The 22,247-nt window shown below is 40.9% G+C and overlaps 1 protein-coding gene across 2 annotated transcripts in view; it reads right to left on the bottom strand.

Annotated features, from left to right (window-relative positions):
* Window positions 1–22,247, bottom strand: part of prkd2 (protein kinase D2) — a 37,464-nt gene that overhangs the window by 7,964 nt on the left and 7,253 nt on the right. Inside the window, exons 2-11 of one of the 2 annotated variants that reach the window (XM_046389154.1) lie at window positions 4,843–4,981; window positions 4,300–4,431; window positions 3,945–4,144; window positions 2,512–2,695; window positions 2,319–2,390; window positions 2,103–2,120; window positions 1,779–1,938; window positions 1,548–1,659; window positions 675–752; window positions 258–576 (exon numbers count right to left, since the gene is read on the bottom strand). In XM_046389154.1, the coding sequence (XP_046245110.1) occupies window positions 258–576; window positions 675–752; window positions 1,548–1,659; window positions 1,779–1,938; window positions 2,103–2,120; window positions 2,319–2,390; window positions 2,512–2,695; window positions 3,945–4,144; window positions 4,300–4,431; window positions 4,843–4,981 (1,414 nt within the window). The remainder of the gene's footprint in view (window positions 1–257; window positions 577–674; window positions 753–1,547; window positions 1,660–1,778; window positions 1,939–2,102; window positions 2,121–2,318; window positions 2,391–2,511; window positions 2,696–3,944; window positions 4,145–4,299; window positions 4,432–4,842; window positions 4,982–22,247) is intronic. The other variant, XM_046389155.1, reaches the window with a different exon arrangement.

The following is a 22,247-nucleotide window of genomic DNA, read 5'->3' on the forward strand; positions in this document are numbered from 1 at the left end:
CAAGTCTGTTCTTTATTTGACCAACATTTTATGGCCTTTATTGGAGAAGCAGGCTCTTCCAGTTTGTCAGCTAGAATTGGCAAATTGCTCTTTTCACATTTGGTAGATTGTCACCTGAGCACTTGTGGTTGGCTAGTGACACAGTAAACTGACTGGCATAGTAAACTGACACGTCCATCTGTAAATCTCAGGGTGCTATGTGCCAGTTAGTAACTATAATAAACCACCACTGCCAAGTGTTTCTGCTGTCAACTTACTGTGAGGTGTGTTCCCCTCAGCTGGTGGCGCATCCTGGAAGATGACCGGCATGAGAGCCTGCCGAATGGCGCTCTCCCATGCCTTGGCCACCTCACGCCCAATGCCGCTGTTAGGAGCTACTTGGCTAGGGGATGGAGGAGTTGGGGGAAGAGTCTGGGGATTGCTGGGGGTCAGAGAGGGGATAGTGTTGGGGTCTTCCCCAACAAAGTAGCACATAGTGCCAGTGATGAGCTCAAAGCAATGAGGATTCGTGCCTGGGGGGACAAGAGCGAAGTTTCCAGCGGGGCGCAACTCCAAGATCTCAGACAGAGGGATCTCCTGCAAGAAGATGCAACAGGGATTCAGTAATAACAATAATAAGGTTCACACTTAAATGAGTTGAGGTCATATCTGTTGAAGGAGTAAACTATATTTACCTTGTAGTATTTGTTAGAGGTGTTGTTCTGGAAAAGGATGATGCACTTACAGTCCAAACGCCAGTAGTGCCTCTTCCTCTATTGGAGGTTGGAGTAGAGAAGGATGAGGAGGGGTGACAAAGGTATGGCAGGACATTGAGGGTTGGGATGGACAGAGGACACATAGTGAGGGATGCGGCATGGACTGGAGCAAAATTCAGGGATCAATACTGAATGCATTTCAAGTCTGAAGTTGACGTCCAGAGGAAGACAGATGAGAGGAGACCAGATGAGAGGGATGTGCAGGAGTACAAGCTGCAGGATAAGGAGTTGGAAACAAAGAGAAAGAGAAAAGGGACAAAAGTGAGAAGGAAGGAAAGGAGTGTGTTAGCAAAGCCAAGAAGAAAACTCAAGCAAGATCAATACTAGAGAGGCAGGACAAGGCCAAATATATAGAATAAGTTAAATCAAATGCTGAAAATGGGCTTTTAGCTTGAATTCTCCGCACATCTGCTGAGTGCTGTTATGTGTGTGTTCAGGGAGAGTTAGCCTCATCATCAATCTATGACAGTTTTCACACACACACACACACACACACACAAATCTAAAGGAAAAAGGAACCAATATAGTGCATGAGGGCAGAGACCAAATGAACAAGGATGAAATTGTTGTGGGTAGCTGGTGGAAAAAGTAAACAGATTGATGACCACAAGGTCATTGAGATCCCTGAGTGGAAAGTTAAAGAAAATCTTTTTTGCAGTGAATCATAGAAAAGAAAGTGAAGAAAGGGAGTTCATGCACCTAGAATAAATTAACTTAAATCTATATGTTCAGCTCCTCCAGCACTGACAAGTATAGTTGTTGATGTTGTGACTGTATGGGAAATGTTTTTACCAGTGTGTCCTTATTGCTGTAGTGAACCATCCATCCTTCTTTGATAGCCGTACTCGATCGACGAGTTGTCTGTCTCACCGACTGTACCACCCTCATCAGTGGGATGTAAACACTAGAACAAGGAGGACAGAATTCAGATGCTCAGCAGGTGAAATGTGTTTGAGGTTCCCTAAAGGCTCCTTTAGGGGCTTATTAGTAGTTTTTCTCCATGTGTTTATGTTTTTCTCAAACCTCTGATCGCCGCTGGCTCCGTCCTGGTTGTTGTCAGGAGAAAAGGAGCCGGGGATGCTGCAGGCCTCGTCTGAGTCATCCATAGAAGACTTATCTGAGGCATCGTACTCTGTGCTGTAGTCCATGGGAACTTCAGGATCTGCAGTGGGACTCAACATGTCTGGGGCAAAACAGAGGAAGAAAAGCACCTGAGTGCAACTCCAGTCAAAGTAACTATGTCTTTAAAATCCTGTACACAGAAAACTACTTGCTATTGCTATGACTGCGACAAAGACCACTATCAGAGGAGTACATGCATCAGTAGCCAGTACTGACAATACTTACCGCAGTTACTTCTGTTGTCTGAGAAGATAAAAACATTAGTGCCAGTGAGTTTCAGTCTTGTGAGATAATGCGTTTAATTATACACAGTTATTAGAGTAACCGAATTCTGACAATGGAAGCATGCAGATGAGAGAAAAAACACTTTTATTAAATCCATGTAGTGTTATCAGAGTCATAGGCACATTAGAAAAGTGACAGATTTATATCTTCCCTCACCTCCAATGGTTTCTCCCAGGCAGTCATTAGGAACCTTATACGCACAGCGTTTATGACAGTTGAACTTGCAATCTGGGGGGGAACAAAGCGCAATTCATTGTGATCGGATTACGCATAATCTGATTAGATTTAGCTATTGTTCTGCATCACACTGTACGTCCAGAAACAAGCCTCTCTCTTTGTCCGTACTCACCTTTGCACTGAAGGCCCTGCCTGAAGAGTCCTCGAAGAAGCCTCTTGCAGTACTGGCACACCGTCGGTCGTGTGTACGAGTGGACGGCGAATGTGTGGGGCACCTTCACCTTGCTCATCAGGATTTTGTCCAGATGAACAGGTCGGCCTGTGTAGAAGCGTCGGGCATCACTAGGAGTCCGGGGCTAACAAAACAGACAGAAAACAAGTTTATATACGAAATTTACAGCACATAGTTAAGTAAGAACACTATTATCTCACTATTATAAGGTAAATGACTATCAAATTAATCAATTCTCCCCCGTCTCAGTCACTTTAAGAGCCACTGGCATTGAGTTATAGAACTTTGAATGCACTGAAATAGAAGGTTTTTATTCTTGCCTAAATTTTTTTACACAAAAACAAACTGGCAGATGATAAACCTGGGCATTATTAGCTGAACTAAATGGGACCCAAGCATTTAGCCTTACCTAGTCCACATATCAATTTTTTTTGACACAGAAAATCAATATTTTACACATTTTGTTTAAAAGACCATATCCTGGCAAAAAATAGAAGCAATTTCATGACCCCAAAATATCCCTGCTTGAGAGTAAAAGCATAAATACATTGTAGTGCTTTATTCCCTTCTTCACGCTAAGTTTACACATGTTAAATAGTAAAAAAAAAACAAAAAAAAAAAACATGTGACTTTGTGTAGTCTACAACCACAAGCACATCACAGTAAACTACGTGAGGTCAAATAATTTCCAGGTTGTGGCCTAAAAATAAAAAAAACATTCCAACTAAAGATTGTCACCAGCTTGCTCAGCTGCAGTTGGATCTTTTAGGGGAAGGGACACTTGTTGACTATTGTAGACTGCAGACAAGACACTGAACCTTCTGTTGACTCTAAATCACCAGTTTAAAAGTGCATTCAGCAGTTGGAGTACAAACTTCAAACTGAGGAACCTGCAATAATTGATTTATACTTTATTTGTTGCCCATATTGTTTTTATTGTACATCTTTAGTTTTTGCCTTGGTGGAGCTGATCTGTTTATTCTAAGAGTTCAGCAAAGCTAGAGTGGTCACAAAACACTTCAAGTGGAATGCAGTCATGCAGGTAGTGTTAGTTTTATTTGTCTCTGGTAGAAAAAAGTTCCAATGAAACTGTGTGAGAGGCAAAAATGTCCAATAACAAAAACATTGGGAAACTGGTGCCGAAATTTTCAAATGAAAAATTTCAACTCCTATCACACGTGTGTCCATCGTATATCTACTCTCAGTTTCTTAATGCAAAAATCAGTGACCAAACTGAATGAAACAAAATTTGTGACATTAACTTAAAACAAAGTTGTTTCCTGTGGTTACATAAATGTTGTTCAATGGAAAGCCTCCTTCATTTTAAGAGTCCAAAACTGCTCAGAACATCATGTGTATGAATCCACCAGTACCATTTGTGTGTGTGAGCGGATGAGGCTGGCGTCCTCTGCGCAGGTGGAGGCCGTGCCCACACTGTACACCGACTCAGTGGTGGACAGACGCAAGGACTGGCTGCTGCTCAGTGAGGTGGTGGACAGGCGCCGTTTGCGAGCTCCACTGCAGTTGTTTGGGATGCTGAACGCACAACGCTTGTGGTAGTTCAATCCACATCCTGCAGGGGGCGGCATAGATTTATAAAACAGGGAGATCAACAGAGCAGGAGAGGGGAAGATTGGAGCGTGTTTAGTGAGTGTTACAATCCATTTGTGTACCATATCAAAGTGGAGTTTTTTTCTTATTCACACTTCATCTGCCTGTTTTCCTCACCGTCACACTTGAGCCCTTGTCTGACCAGTCCAAACAGCATCTCTCCACAGTGATCACAGAAAGCCGGGGCCCGGTATGAATGCACATTGAGTGCGTGGGGCCGAATCTGGAAATCTTCAAATGTTGCTGCCGCTTAAAAGGATAACAGGAGTAGATCATGGTCACAGTGGGTGTCAAGATGCAATCTACTACAGCACCGGTCAGAATAAAGAATGGTTAGATGGATAAGATGGGAACAGGATGGAAACATAGATGGGTTTTCCTCCTGATAGGGGAGAAGTACATTTTGAAACCGTGACAGTGAGAGAACAGATTAGGCCACCCTGAGATAAGCAGTAGTAAAATAAGCAGATAAGGACTCATAAGTTGTGATGCAGTTTGACAATAGTAATGAAAGGGAGATAACGGACGGAATAATGTAAGAAGGTAATTTAGATTTGAATATGGCTATCTCATATCATAATAGAGAAGAGAAGAGAAGAGAAGAGAAGAGAAGAGAAGAGAAGAGAAGAGAAGAGAAGAGAAGAGAAGCTGGTTACTTACCAGAGAGCACCACCTCCACCAGATCTCCTTCCTGAATGTCACTGGCTCCTTTGACCAGTTGCAGGATGTTGTTGGTGGACGTGTCATGCTTGAATAGCAAAATCTTGTCGTAGATGCCATAGAAGCCGCACTCTGGGAACTAGAAAACATAAAGAAGACATAATAGAAATGAATGTTATGAGGATCCTCTGTAGAAAGGGCAGGATTTTGTTGAAAAACATAGTTCATGTACGTCAATAAAGGGCTTTATATTGAGCCAGCAATGTCTGAGTGCATGTGTGTCAGCCAAAATGTGAAAATGAGTTAAATGAACTTCTGTTACTGACAGAAATGTTTCAGTCGAAACATCTTTTCATTCTGTCAACTCAGGCCCCAACCTGGAATTCATTCATTCAGCCAACTTAAAATCATCACAAGTTCAATAACCTTTAATGCTGCATTGATATTTTTTTATATAGTATTAATAATATTATAAATTGAACAATATTTGGAATAGCTGTATAAATTATTGCTTAAAGAGCTAAATGTTACATTTGGCTGCATTCAAGACCGTTCAAGAATGTTTGGAATAATCTCATGAGAACATGGGCATATGATACTAGGTTGCTCTAAATTGACCTGCAAAGAGAGAGTATCACAATAAACTACAGTAAGCCAGTACCTTAGACCTTGTCTTTGGTAACTGTGCCACAGGAAGACCAACCTACATACTGCATTACACAACAGTCCCTCTCCATTGCACATATAATTTATACTGTAAATACACTGAACATTCCTTGGTAAATAATTTCCATATTCCAGCCTCTGTATTAGACACTGTACAGCACATTCCATTTTAAAAACAGATGTATTTTAGATATTTTTCATGTACTTTTTTACAATTTTTTTATTGTAACTTTCCATTTTAATTGTCATTCTTTGCTCATGCATGTTTTTCCTTTTCTCTTTTCTCTTACTATGTTTATTTTTATGCACCAATGCGCCCTTGCATGTGAAACCCTGCTTTGTGTTTCTGGTCATAAACAAGCCAGGAGAAATGATTTATTATATTAAGTCCATACTACACCAATCACATCCTAAACAATCACTGCTGTGCTGTTTAAATGAACAACAACAACATCTGCATGCGGAAACACCACATGTAGTACTGTGAACATGAAGGTATAACGTTGGAATGTGTAACCACTGATACACAAGACGTGCTGGCTGAATTCCACAAATCAACCACAGCATCGTCAGTGAGGAAAGCAAGACAAAGGAGAAACTTTATCCTATCTTCCTATCAGTCATATACACAGCACACACACGCACACAAGCACACACGCACACAGGTGTTTCCATCAAGCTCTTCCAGAGATATGAGACATGAGTGTGTCAGTCAGAAGTCAGCAGAGCAAAGGAGGCTGTCATGGGGAAACCCTGTGCTCCTGAATAGTTAATAGTGCCTGGTTCACTTCAGTGGCCACACCACACAGGACACCACAGGGAGGACAGAGAGAGAGAGAATAACTCTCTCACACACACACATAATCCTCCCTGTGTCTCTTGTTGTTGTTTTTCCCATGCTGGAGTCAAGATTCACCATCTGGTTGGGCTCTAACAACAACTTACAGGAAGGGGACCCCTGGTCTCCACCTTGGAGCGACACAATGACACACATACACCGTCTCCTCACTTACCAACAGACACACCCTCCTTACAAACAGAAACACACAAGCCCCCAATTTCCCTTCTTTACTCCTAAACACACACACACACACACACACACACACACAGAGTCTCCCCCTCAGTTTCCCAACAGGCACTCCACAATACCACATCTGAAATCCGGGCCTGGCTTGTACCGCTGCCAAGCTACACACAGAGTCCACCACGCCCCAGCAGTGGGCTACTGCTACTGACCACACTGTCAACAATGAGACACAAACAGCACACAGTGGCCTTAAAAAAAAAAAAAAACTGCAGAAGATCCTTAACCTATTTCACAACAAAAATAAAAGTTACATAAACAAGAATACGCCAGAAAGGATAATAACAAGAAGGTGGAGTATAAACCCTGCAAACCTTGCAAGGGTAAAGAGGAGTGAAATATCAAATGAATGTAGTGAAACCTTTTAAATAACACATCTGCAAAGCTGATTCACAAACATGACGAAGGAGCCAAGATTATGCACAGCAGAAAAGGGCAGAGTGGTATGGAAGATCTGAGTGATGGAGGTAATGGTGAACTAAAATAGTCTTAACTTTTGACTGATGCCACAGTCACTGTTGGAGCAACTAAGCAGAAATTATTTGGAGTAACTTGGAATAACTGCTTTTTTAGACAAGACTGACGCATTATCTTCAAACAACTCATTTCATGGTTTCATACACCCAAATTAGATCGAATGGTATCTAGTGCACATACTTTTGATTTTATTGCCAAGGTTAGCAGTGCGAGATCAAGAGTTCAGGAGTTGATTCAACCACTGTGGGGACAAGAATCTCAACCGAGACTGACCACAGGGTCCTCAGAGTGACAAAGTGACCAGTCCTTCAGGACTGTATACCACTGTTTGGAGACAGGGATTTCAGCCAACTCATGTTGAATAGGTTGTGTGTGAGTATTAACACGGAATAAAGGGTGACGATGATAGTAACTCCTTTTTCCTTGATAAACGCACACTCTGAGTCTACACGTTGATGCTGGGGAAAAGATCAAGCAGTCGTCTTTAATTACACTGTAGGATAATGAACGTCTCCGCACTCCCGCAACTCGCAGCTTGTTCAGACTTTTTACTGTGATTTTACCGTTAATTCTCCTCACACTGTTGCTGCATTTTTAAAATCAGTGTCTTGTTTAAACAGTGTGTGATGTGACACTGTGACTTATCACAAATAATACCTTACATTATGTCTTTGTAGCGCTACAATCCAGAATGTCAACAGTGCAGTGATTAGCAGCTTAAGTGCTAATTAGAGGACTTTTAGCTTAACCCACAAGGTTCTTGTGTAAGTCAATCTATATACTACCATTTGTTATATGCATATATGCACAACTGTCTCTTTATTTGACTGGCTGTGTTTTTTAAGTTAAGACAGTCTGTATCTGTCACATTGCTAAGAATAGTGCAATCAAGAGTCAACTCAGTAACATAAGCCTACTGAAGTAATTCCCAACAGCCAAGTCGGGTCCTATGACCTTCTCCTTGTTGCAGTCAGTGAGATATTACTGTTTTAATGATGTTCATGTCCTGACCTGCCACCTTGTTGTTATCTGGTTGTATGTTGTTCATTTAACTGATGTAACCATGTTATATTCCCACTGATCTTTATTACTCTGTGTTAGCAGATATCATAAACTGTATATCCAATATACCAGTCTAGACCCTTTCTAACTTCAGGCTCACTTCTGGTTGTTAAACATTTTCAGAGAACCACCAAAAAAGAAGACAGAGACAGCGAAACATAACATTACAAAAATGGAGAAAAAAAAACAAGTTCTTATCTGATTGTAAAGACTTTCTTGCTACAGCCATATATAGCCACTTTTCAAAGTGGCTTTTGACTGAGCTGTTAACGTTGTGGTGACTTTCCCACTTGTCTGGAAATAATAACATTACATAAACGCATGTTGTTGTTGTTGCAGCTCGAGAATGAAAATTGATTCTAGTAGCGACTTGAGTTGGACTGCCTGAACTTTCCTTTAGTAGAAGTGATCACAGAATTAAAAAAAAAAGCCACAAAACACACTGTCAACAGCTTTTATAGGTGCTCTTTCTTTGATAGCAGTTCCTGTAAAAACAGTTCAGTAAGGCCTGTGGATTATCGAGATAAGTTTTTGCAGTGTTTCATTGCGCTGGGGTGGAGGCAGAGAGGGAGAAGCTAGCCAGATAAAACCAAAACTATCTGCATGTCTAGTTACCACTAGAAGTGGTGAGAGAGAGAAAATGTGATGTTTTGTTTTCTGTAATTTTTGCCGAACAAACCCTTTAACCCCAACAAGACGTCTACACAAATGTTTCTGTCTTTGGGACGATCAGACGATACAGATACTAATGAGACAAGGCTCCAAACTTTCCCAAGTCCAGACTTAAAGACCAGTGAGTGAATCATGTAATAACTACATGCATCAGTACCTGGGATTGCCACAAATAAGACCGACTGCTACAGCTTGTAATTGCAAACACCCACAAATCCCAGATCAGAGGAGACTCCCAGCTCTGCCCAAATCCGCAGACAACCCCTGGCCTAAGCCATTCTTAAGCTCCACGGCTCTGCCTCATGCAAGCCTCTCTGCCATTAACCTCACACTGTTACTGTTACTGCTCACTTTTACACCGAGCAACTCGAGACACATGGCAAGTCATATTATCCTCCGTCTTCTCTCCAAAACATACACAATGTACCAACCACAACTGCAGTTGCCACGTCTGTGCAGACCACAAGTCTTTACAGTTCTACTGAAAACAAAATATCTCAACTCCCCAAAACCACTCCTGCCGCAGAGAAAATGACCATTTTCTTCTTTTCTGCTGTGCCTGTTCCAGTTTTCGGTAAAAGTACAGGGTGGGAAGAGCACAAAAGCCGTGCATAACTTCTTCCTGTGTGTCAACATGGTTAAAAATTACATTATTTGTCTTGTAATTACATAATCATCTGTACATGTTTGTGTGTGCGCTGTATATCTATGAGGGTAGAGGTTAGGATTATTGTTGCAAGAGACTGTGTGTGTGTAGACAAAGAGCTGACTGTATTATCATACATACTGCAGTATAGTGTAGTGCGGTTTGCCTGGAGACAGGGCTGTGTCTCAGCCGGTTTCTTTGGGTAACCAGGGATCAGGTTGCCCTGCCTTGCCTGCACTATTCCTCCAGCTCTTCGGGCCAATGAAGCCATTATGACTGAAATGAATTATGGACCAGGCTTTCTTTGCCACATCCCCTCCCTCAGGCTCTCCTTACTTTTTTCAGAGCCGTCCAGCTTTCCGTATCACTCCATCTTCTTTTTCTTTTAGATGTCAGTCTCATACATATATGTTTCATGAGAGTCTCTGAATAGAAACAACATGCAAAAGTAGACAAAATGGAGAAAAGGGTGCACAAAGAAAAGCAATTTATCATTTACCAGCAATTAATATTGTTATCAGTGTGGTCCACTTCATCACTCATAAGCTGATGTAATGTTAGGGTTTGATGCTGTATATTCTTTGGCACACGATGAAAGGATTTTCCTTGGTCGTATATGTTTAACACAAGTTGGTGGTTCAGAGCCACCAGGCCAGTGAATACTACATTTAAGTTGGAAAACAAAAACAAAAAACTAACAGAAATATACACAGTGACAGAAGATACTTAAACGATTCTTGAAATATGAGTGCAAAGTGTTCAGAAAGAAGCTTAACTGATGCGTCGATATTTTCATGTTTTCAATTAATCTTTTCAGTCATTTTTTCAATCAAAATGCCAAATATTAAACGGTTCCAGCTTCCAGGATTCCAGGATCTGCGGTTTTGTGTTTTGTTTTTCTCAGTGTGATGTATGATACTGAATAAATGATCTGGACAAAACAATCAATTTGAAGAATTTTTTGACATCTTATTAAAACTGATTAGCACATTAATTGATAATAAAAACAATTAGCTGTAGCTCTGGATGTATTGCATATATTCTTTTTCCTGTGTAAACAGGGCTATTTGGAAATGAAGAAATATTTGATGTGAATGATTACAGTTAAGATTTATGATGATGGTTCAGTACACAGTAATCAAACAAATCACTGAAATATCTGAGGTTCTCGCTTCACTTTGGTTTCACAGCGGCATCATAGCCAATAAATAACTGCTTACATACTCTTCCCCAATTAAGAAAAATGCAACACGGCCAAGCTTGTGATGCACACATACTCCTTGGATCGCCATAAAAACGTGTAATGAGCTACCAGCAAATATAATATTGTGTTTTTTTATTCAAGAACCAGAGACAAGAATGTTAACTGAAAAAAAGTAAGACACACCAGTGGGTTTAAACAGTCGGTGGTACACAGTGACTGATGTTGTCAACAGGAAGTTAGTCAATAAAGACAACTTGGGATCCTAGTGCCATTTTGCACCTTAACAATACAATACATCAGGTGCTGGCTTGTGTGCCTGTGGCCCATCTTTCAGTTTAAGCTTTGGCCCTCCAAAGAAGGTTTGGCTTTCCTAAACCCTGACAACTGCCACTTCTCATTGCTGTAGGCCTCAGTGCGATGTTGCTACTGCCAGTAACGTCAGCATGGTCAAACATCTTTATCCAGATTACTCAATCAGTCATTATCAAAAACACACACTGACACAAAAAGATCTGAACACTCACAAACAAAAAAAACAAATATCACTCTGTGTGTGTGTGTGTGTGTGTGTACAGTCCACACACAAAAAATGACTTTATCATCATATGAGTGTGATGTCATGGAACAAGGCTTTTGTGACTGACATTTGAGCTCTAAAACATTGTGTTCAAACAAACAGACACACAACTGATGCCACAGTGCTGGCTGCCATTTCCTCTCCTCTGTGCTTGTAACCTGCTGGCTCTCGTCAAGCACCTCAGCTCCCCCCTGGTCATACTGTATGATGCAGGTAACAAGCACAGAGGCTGTGACTGAGGTGCAACAAATGCAGATGGTAGAATATGAGACAATGACCCAATTTCTTCTTCCTCTTCCAGCTTACTTCATGCATGAACAATACAGAAGCATTAGAATAACTTTGTGTGATGGTGACAACAAAAGGCAAGAAACTGAACCGAAAGGACATGTAACATAAGGAACGGCAGCGGAGCCATGCAGAGTTTTTCTCATCACGTCACCAACAGGTTAGCTGATGTCCAGTCAAGTCACTTCAACCTCGAGGGATTGTCAGTACTACAACTGCAGTGTCTAAATATAGACTCTCTTTATATGAAGACACTGCATGTGTGAAGAACACAAAGACTTTAAAGTCCTGCTGAGAGAGCCGTCTGCTTCTCCTTTTCATCCTCCCCATAACTTCCCCTCCACTAACTCAGCATGAGACACGTTTGACCACCAAGCACACACACACACACACACACACACTTACATGAGTTCAAAGCTCATAGCTTTAGTGACATCTACTGCGAGCTCTAAAGGCACACACAAAGTGGTGAAGATCATACTCATGGATGGCATCATTCTCAGAAAAGGGTATTTATTGAACCTTATGGATGCTTTTTGCTTCCTACCTGTCTTACTTTCACTTCCTTTGAAGGATGCAAAATGGCTGAAATGAAAGCAACTCTAAGAACCAGGGAGCGTGATACTTATGATGTAACTTAGATTCCACCAACTGCTTCATCAGCTATTAGAGGCTGTTGTTGGTGGTTTCTTTGCCAACACAGTGACATGTTCTTTTCTTTACAGGAAAACCCCACAAGGAACTGATATACTGATAAAGAAAGGACTTTTCTGGCTGCCTGGGGCCTCTACTCAACTGTTGAAGTACCGATAATAGTAGCATCAGTCCTTTTCGCAGTGTTAACAAGGAGTAATTGCAGTATCATGAGTATTAAAGTTATCCGTTACCTCCACAACACAGGAAACTGTAACCTCAAGCATGTGGTTCATAGTTTGTCAAGAGTGTGAAGTAAAGTGTATGAACATACGATGTTGTTGATGTCTGAGGAGGAAGAGTCATGGCACGTTACACAGAAGGCAGCGATCACACTGACAGAAAATACAGACACACACAAGAGGAAGAGGATTTACTTATATTTGTATTTAAATAAGGGTGGCAATACCATAAAAAGTAGAAATACTCCGTCTCAAGTAAAAGTTATAAATCTGAAGAAGTAAAAGTACCAAAAGTATTCGCATCAAAATATATATAAAGTTTCAAAAGTAAAAGTATTTTATATGCAGAATGGCATAGTTCAGAATAATATCTGTTATGTGACTGGATTCTAATTGTTGATGCATTCGTGTTTTCATCACTTTAATGTTGATGCTGGTAGAGGTGGTGTAACTACATCATATAGTTTTTATGCTGGGGATCTTGTGAATTTCCCCTCTGGGATCAATAAAGTTTTGTCTTAATCTGTAAAAATATATCCCAAATCATTTGCTGATTATATTTTGTATTCATCTAAATCTCCAAAGTAAAAGGAGCCTGAAGTTGTCAAATAAATGAAGTAGAGTTTAAAAGAACAATATTTGCCTCAGAACTGCAGCGAGTATAAGGTAGCAGAAAATGGAAATATTCAAAGAAAAATGTGCTAAGATATAGTACTTGAGTAAATGTACTTATACACATACACTGCAATAATTGGAAAGTGATCAATAATAATTGATCACTTTCTGATCAGTATAAAGGGCTAAAGTTCTTGATAACATGGCAGAATAACTTCAGTGTCGCACTGTCAATATTTCAGTTTTATGTCCCTGGTTTAAGTAGTAGTCAAGACTGAAATGGAGTAAAAAAATATATATATATATTTTCCAACCACTTCAAACTTTGCAGTTGTTGCTTTGCTTTACGTTTAATTTAATTTTTTAATATTGCAGTGAAGAAAAACTGAGGGACTGAGATGTTACAGGGCGACAGGAGCTTCACTTGTGTTTACACAGTGAAGCACATCAGAGAAACACTGCAGACTCTGTCACGCCGACGCTCTGACAGCGACAACATGTGATCAACAACTGAGAGTCAACATGGATAAAATACGAAACGGGCTGCGTGTGACACTGAGCTCTGTAAACAGTATGACCTTTATAGCCTTACATGGTCGTCCACGCTGATGTGTTCCTGCAACAGAAGCTGGTTATCACAACAGGAACTTGATCCAGCCATTTTATAGTCAAGAGGAAACACACTGCATCCCTTCAAACAACACACATTGTTTAAACATCCACGTCTTACTGTGTCACAAATCACACAGCCTCTTACACACATGCATACATGTACTCGCCCTCACATTCTCGAGGATTATGATGGAGGGTTGTGATGCACTGTAATGTGTGTGTGTGTGTGTGTGTGTGTGTGTGGGTGGGTGCATGCATTTCTATTTGCAAAGCCGTCCTTACACACTCCCTAATTGTTGGACCACAACTCCCTCTACCCTTGTTAACATGTCAGGCACGGGACTCAGAGAGAACCACCCCATCTTTCTGAAATTGATGAAGTGTTTAATGAGGGGTTGCCGTGGCAACGGGCACGTAAAGACGTCAACGATCTGCCCTCATTAGCTCCTGACATCAACTTGGTGCAACACAGGAATTTTTCCTTTTGTGCTGACAGTGTTGGGGATGGAACAAACGTGTTACTGGCCTTGCATTCTATTTTTAACCCCAGTGAGGTCACGCGCCGATAAAGACACGGATCAAACAACAAAAATGACAACCATTCCCTGTGCCCTCATCCACCTGTTGCTTTTACAACACTCGCACCGTACGTTAAATCACAGGACTGAGTGACAGCTCTGTGTCAGCAGGACAATGACTTAAATGATACCCATGACGTCAGCTAACCGCTGGGTTTGGCACACACACAGAGGGAAAACAGAATGAGAAGGAATCAGCACAGAAAGTGTGTATACAAGGAAAGCCAGCTGAAAGGCTACACGACGTAGAGCAGCTTCTCATGCTCTCAAGATGTCACAAATCGTAACCTTTTCTCCCACTTTTGAAGGGACTGACTTTTGATCTTACTTTGAGTCAGTCTTGTTCTGGGCCTTCCTGTTTCTGTCAGAAGTATTTGTCTGTTTATCACTGCCAACTTTCCACACATAGACTCACGCACATGTACAGAAACAACCGCACAGGAGTGAAAGTACTTGTGTGACTGCATGCACATGCGGTAAGAGGTTCAAAGCAAAACTGAGAGCTCGTGCAGCAGGATATAGTTCATCAGTGGAAATAATAAAAATACATCCCGTGCCATTATGAAATTTTGTAATGAAACATTAAAGGCCATATGCAAAAGCTTATTTCTTCCTGGATTTGAAGTGTTTCCTATTGAAAGAGTGGCAGAAATGACTACAGAAAGTTGTGTGAACTGTAGAACTGCACGTACACATTTCTCACATGAGGGCGGGTCAAGGGATGCACACATTTCTCAATTTTGACAGATGTTTAAGAAGGCAGAAGCTGATGAGCCCTGAGTGCATTAGACTTTGTTATTGTGTGTTTATTTTATTTATTTTTTTTCTCTCTGCCCCTGAACAGTCAGATCTTACATAATGTAGCTTTAATCTATATTTTCTGGTGCATGTGAGTTTTCTGTTGAACGAATGCTCTTTGTCAGCAGATAATGTCAAAGAGAATTTGATATAAATAAGCAGAATAAAAATACAAAAGCATTTTGAGAGTTCTCTGAAACAGTAACAGACCCAACAAAAAAGAAAAAGGAAACAACCCTCAGATCAGAGCACAGGCTGCAAAGCCCAGACTGCTGCTTTTGTACTGGTTAGAGTGTAAAGGTATACTCTTTAAGTCCTTGACAATGAGCACGACAACTGCTGCGTACTTTACCTTTATGTTTATCCCTTGATCATGTTCTGTTCTTCAGTGTGTCTGTGTGTGTCTGTGTGTTTGATCCCAGAGAGCAGAGATGTATTCAGGTTTAAATTCCTGATCTGCCAGTTTCTGCATACCAGAGATAACTCTTTAAACCAGAGTGACTGGAGAGGTTAGTGTAAATCAAGTCACACAAACAAACTACAGGATGATATCAAGGCCAGAGAAAACAGGGCATAAATGTGTGCATATGCATATTGACCCACACACACACACACACACACACACCAAGCATGTGACCTACAGACATACAAACAGCCACAGCTGAACACACCCAAGCACAAAATGCAATGTGAGAACATAAATATGCATACAGATTCCTACACAACGTGCCAACTTGCATACTCAATAATATAACATCAAGCATGTGACCCCAAAGAAACACAAACAGGCTGAATACATAAACATAAGGGATTTGATATCGAGAAGCGGCACAAGATTGGTACTGGTTCTTGTCTTGTTACCGACCAAAATCTGGATAAAATTCCCGGACTGACACTGCACTAGTTATGTAACAGCTGGAATATTCAAATTCCTAATCCTTCCATAATGATGACAAAGCTGCCGGGATTGCGTTTGATGTTGGGTAACTGCATGTTTACATTGTGTGCTCAGCAGTCATGACTGGAAAGCCAACATGTTCTCAAGTGTGGGTTCACTTTACTAAATACAATAAAGTGGAGCTAAATGCATTTTAAGGGAAAAGGGTAGTTGGGTGTAAAGGTGGTAACACGTCCAAACTCATGAAACATCTATAAATAGTTGTAACAATAAGCCTGTAGATCCAAGACGCACTTAGCACTTCTAATTAAAGTTCCTAAATAATATCATCATCATCACAGCATAAGCATTGAAACAACTAAACAGGAGAAGATTTGACATCTTAATAAAAAAAGCAAATAATGAATCTTTTCACATGTTCAGCTTTTGCACCAAATTACAAAAAGTAGTATTAATAAGACTATCGATGAGTATACATATCAATAAGTAGCATCAGTATTGATATCTTATCAATAAAATTAAAACAATACCCATAAAACACAAACACACACACACCAAACAATTTTAAGTATCCTTTAGATCCCATGTGGACAAAAACTAAGAAGCAAAATGGATTTTAAAGAGCAGAGAGAATTTGTTTAGATCAGGCTGAAGCTGATGCACACATTACAAGCAAGAGGCTTAGTTCAGATTTCCCTCAGTCAGCAAAAAGACAGAAGGAAACAAACATTCAGCGGACTGAAACCAATCAAGTTTATAGAAAAGACGGCCCCGTAGGCCTACACTGGTTAAAGAAGTGTGTGTGTGTGTGTGTGTGTGTGTGTGTGTGTGTGTGTGTGTGTGTGTGTGTCTGCAGCCAGTAAGGGGAAGAGGTTCAGTCTCAAGCAGGAGCGCAGGGACAAAGCATCTCATTCTGCTCCAAACATCAAGAAGGACAGAGAGGTAATATGAGATCTGCGACCAGGCCTGAGAGAGGGGTCTGGGGATAAAGGAGACACGCATGGCTACTCTGACTCTGGCCTTTGTTGGTACTCTCCACCCTCCTCCTCCTCCTCCTCTCTGTCTTTCCTTGGCTTGGTTCTGAACAGGTAAGCCAATAGGATCCTTGGATTCAGTCCACTCGGTACAATGAGCAACTCAGTGATTCGTGACAAGAGGGAGGGACAGAAAACAGGCCTTCATCAGAGAAAAGAGGCCAAGACTGAGCGACGAGTAAAGAAGAAAATAAAGATGGAATGAAAAGGCCAATGCTAAAACCACATTATCAGACTGTTTCAACACCGAATTCAATCGCAAAGTCGTATTGTACTTTACAGAATTTATGTGACAATCATTTCGTGTCATTAAATTAAAAAACCAAAACACATCACTTCTGTGATGAAATTATGACAGGATCAAGCCTTATTTGTTTTAAGGCTTTGTTTCAGTAATACAAATCATTCTGCTTATTTTTTTTTTTTTTTGCTAAGGAGTGACAGGAAATGACAGACCTCAGGCTGGACTTGAACCCATGCGACATGCAATTACATACACAGCATCTTGAAACTTTAGGCCACAAGAGCAACATGATTTTCAAAATTTCCCACAAAGTAGGTGTTTTCCTTTGAAAACAAGGCAAATTACGGTAAGTGTACACTTGAACATATTTTCTACATTGAACACATCCCTCTGAAGCATCTATCTACATTTTCATTTTTCTGAGTATTTATGTCTCTGTGTTTAAATGCTGAATTACTTTGGTGCTTCTGAGGTTTAGACGGTTGGGTTCTTCCACGCGGAGGTGAGGATACTGGAAAGACAGTTGATGTAGACGTCGTTTGCTAATGCTGGAAGCCTTGAAGCATCAGTGAGGGAATGAATGCAGACCGAGTAGCTTATTAGTTTCCGAAAAGTCAAAAATCAATGAGATTCTATTAACTATGGTTACACGCTCTTTATGAGGTTAACAAACATATCATCAAAATCAAAAAGCAGACTGTGGCTTTGACTGACGCCTATCTTATCGGGTTAATTACTTTATGGGTCTCCACACATGGTGCACCAACAGTACGGGATATAAAAGAAAAAGAGGCAAAGAAAAGGTCCCTCATTAATTTACAAAAATAAATAAATAAAATAGTTTCTATCATTTATTTCCATCACAGTTTCACCACCAATGGTTAAGTGGAAAAACGTTTATCTTGCATAATGTCTTTTTTAAAACAGGCCTGGTAAAAGTAAGTAAACTTCTTAATACTGCACTTACCAAAACAAAGAACTGACCTACAGCAACATACAATCAGATTCCCATAAACTGGCTTGGTTCCTTATTAACTGGACCTTAATTAATGTATTGTCACTACAGAAATGAATAATTATCCTTTTAATTTGCAGTGACAAACACATTAAATATAAACACGGGGCGTTATAAATTCTCTGCATGGCTGCTCATGAATTACATCTTGATGTTTCGGTCACTGTTGAAGCATCTGTCTCTGCACTGACATGAGAAAAAGTCCCTGTTTATATTGTTTAATATAATCAAATGAGTGATAATGATAGGAACTGAGAAATGAACAACCCGTGCTTCAGGGGCCTGCGGTGACAGGTGTAGACTGATAATCATTAAGGAGTGAGAATTAAGAAAAAAATGTGCAACGGACATACACACACATACACACACACACACACACACAGTGTCATGTTTCCATCACTTTTGGGGACACACAGACTTACATTTCCCGGAGGCTTAACCACCACCCAACCATAACAATAAATGTTATTTGCCCAATCCTAACCCTAATATTTAATGACTTATTGTGCAGACTTGCATTTTGTCCCCATAAGAAAGGCAGGTCCTCACAATGTGAATGTGTAAACAGATTTTTGTCCTCACAACTACAGGAATACAGATCCAAACACACACTGCATGCCGAGGGCCACAACAGGCACATTGCTGCACCCTGAGTCATCCCCTCTTCCTTAACGCCTGGTCCCCTCTCCTCTCCACATCCCTTCTGTCTCTCTCAACTAACTGGATGTTGATTGAAAGAAAGGGAGAGCGCAAACGCTGCAGGCTAGAAACTGAACTCCAGTCATATGACAAGCACGTGGTTATGTTTGCTTCAGCTCTTACCAAACCAAATTACTTTTATTGAAAACTGGTAGTGTAAACCCACTAAACCCTACTGGAGCTTTACCACACAAACACATGCAGGAGAGACACCTTCTGTTTAGCATTATGTATAACTGTCACTACATCTACATGATAATTAAGTTTAATAACCTGTGATTATTGTGATGTTTTATCCAAGTGGTTGTTCTACCTACATAGCAGCGTACTGTCTTTTACATATGTAACAGGGTTTAGTGAGCATATGATACAGATTTTTCCGAGTAATAGTATCATGTGAATAAAATGTGGATGTATTTATGCAAACAAACTGTTCTGTGCATAGCTCTCATACTGTTGTGATCGAAAACATAAGCTAAATTCTTCTGCTAAACCTTATTATTTGCAGGTTTAAATTAACAACTTCAGATTAGCCCCACCCATTTCTATTTTAAGCCCCGCCCACCCCATGCATAAGTATAGATACAGATAATTTAGTTGGTTAGATACAGATAACAGTGTATCAGCTCGTCCCTATTGTGTGAAATCCAGAGTAAATGAAGGCTTTGAAACGACACTGTTTGCATTCCTGTCTTTAATGAATCACTGAGGCCTTTTTTTATTTTTTGAGACAGAGCCAGGCCGCCATGTTGAACCCGGATGCGGAGAGGACAGAGAGTCCTCACATGCACTAACATGAGCTTTGCATGTGAGCATGTGCACAACAAAGAAAGTTAAAAACAACATCAACAGCAAAACAAAAAAATCCTGCTGTAACAAGCATGCACAGCCAGACGGGCTACCAAAACAAAGAACTGATAAACACAGATGTCAGCATGGTCAGAGTGTGTGTGACATCCTTCTCTGCTTCAGATGCCATCACTCCACCACATCTTTATAGGATATTGCAGAGTATAAGATGTATACTTTGAATAATCATTCTTATATTGTATATACTGGAACTGTGATCGTCACACAATTCAATATCGAAGTAATTAGACTATGCTGAATATCCTGGAGCTTCCTCAGAACCCATGATGGGACTGAAGGCCTGACTGAAGGACACACTATTTTCCAGCTGCTTCTTCCACTGACCAGTCCTCGATATTGATGTCATGTGTTTATCTTCTGAGGTAAGACTGTGGTTTTGTCCATTTCCCGTAGAAAGTCTTCTGCATGCACACAAACACACTCACACACACAGTTGTGCTTCTATCACTTGTGGGGACATTACATAGTCTTATATTCATTTCCTGGAGGCTTAACCACTACCTAACCGTAACAATAAACATTACCTGCCCAGTCCTAACCCTAACCTTGACCTGACCTAAAAGCAAGTCTTCATGCTAATATTTACATTTATTTAGATTTATGTTGTGGGGACTTGCGTTTTGTCCTGTTAAGTAAGGCGAGTCCTCACAATGTGGCTTTGTAAACAGATTTTTGTCCCCACTACTACAGGAACATGCGTTCACACACATACACACGTCCCAGGTACCTCATGATGTGTCTCGACACTAGTGCTCCAGACCAACCCAACCCAACCCAACCCAACCCAACCCACCCCGTCAACCCTCACACTGAACCAACTGTCTCCTGCCTTCCCAAAAACACACACACACACACATTTTGCACACCCGACATTATAACAGCAAATAATTTCATGGGCTGTGGTGATGTGACTTTGCCCATTTTTCTATGAAATCACGCAGGCACCTTGACTGCTTCAATAGCAATAGCCAGTTTGATTCATATGTCCCCTGCCAGCATTAACGTTAAAATCAGAATATGTTCAACTTCACTTAACAAGGCCAAAAACTAAAAGTGTGACACTTAAAACGTCGGGTCCCTTACAATCCACTCGGCTGGCAGTCACAAAGAGGACAGGCATCACTAACTCCAGCCTCTGCGTGTTATGAAAGTGTGTGAGTGTTTATCTATCCTTGATTTACAGGGCTCTCTCGGCTCTCAAAGAGCCCTGTGTTGTGCTGTTTCTCTGACATGCAAAGAAATTCTCTCTAGCCAGCTGGTACAAAGCCTCCACATGGTTACTTCCCACCAAAAGCTCTGCTCTTTGGCTCCCAATTAGATTACGACACAAAACCGTTTTTACCAGTGCTAATCGCTGGATTAGTATCATAAGATCTCCTTTGCTCAGTTCAAGAGAAGGAATGCAGGAGCTTTAGAAACACACTGATGACAAAAAAAATCAGGTAGGCCTTAACGCTGCTTCATTACAAATTTTTGCCAGTTATGGAAACACTGCACTCTCATGATCATGCTGTTTGACGGCGGCAGGAAAGGTTTCGGTCCACAGCTACCTTTTTATGTATGCAAACCTTCTTGTGCGGTAAAAACTTAAAGCCATTGACTGTGTTTATGATGGACAGTTTGTTTAATCATTGCAGTCCAACTTCTTTTTCGTCTTCTGAGGCAAAACTTCGGCTTGGTTAAAAAAATATTTTAAAACCTGATGATCTCTTCTTGTCCCATCAGACTTTTTTAGCAGTTAACAAGTACAATGTTACCACTAGAAATGACGGCCAAAACTACAAACATAAGACCCGTTTGGTAATAAACCAAGACGCTGCTGCACTACAGATGAGTTTTACGCATTCTCACAAATGATCATTTCACACAATCTCAGCTGCCCCTCAAGATTCATACCCATCAAACATCCATTCATCCTCCCAGTGCGCTCCACCTGACACACAAACCCCTGCCACTGGGCTCTAGTCAGCAGTGTTTGATTTGAATAATCAAATGTCCTTGTGCGAACTAAGCTTTCCTTGCAGTGCAACAGCCAGGAGACACCAGGCACGGTCAGTCATGCAAAGCTGTTCCGCTACCATGCAAATGGAGCAAAAAGAGACACACACATACACACACGGTGTGTGAGAGAGCCGGGCTGAACTGATGCATGTCGCTGTGGGTCTAACCCTCTGAAAATAGACACCATTTTCTTTACAACAGTATGGTTTGGTATGTAACCCAAGTAAGGGTTGCAGTGTTTGACTGAAGCTGCTGGTCGTTTTGGTAATTTTGGTAATTACCTTCACTCAGTCATCAAATGTCATGCGGTCTTGATAAAGGTGTGGTTTGTTCTTTCACTTGCACATCCACCTGCCAGTGTCTCACTAATTGACTGGCATTTATTCATTGACCAACAAAGGTTTGGGCTGATAAGCAGGGTGTATTTGCCCAGTTGCTCTGACACATACAGGCGACTTTTTAATGAATCCAAGCATCAAGACAAAACCCC

Source organism: Scatophagus argus, chromosome 5 (assembly GCF_020382885.2).
Source record: "Scatophagus argus isolate fScaArg1 chromosome 5, fScaArg1.pri, whole genome shotgun sequence".
NCBI classification, from domain to species: domain Eukaryota; kingdom Metazoa; phylum Chordata; class Actinopteri; family Scatophagidae; genus Scatophagus; species Scatophagus argus.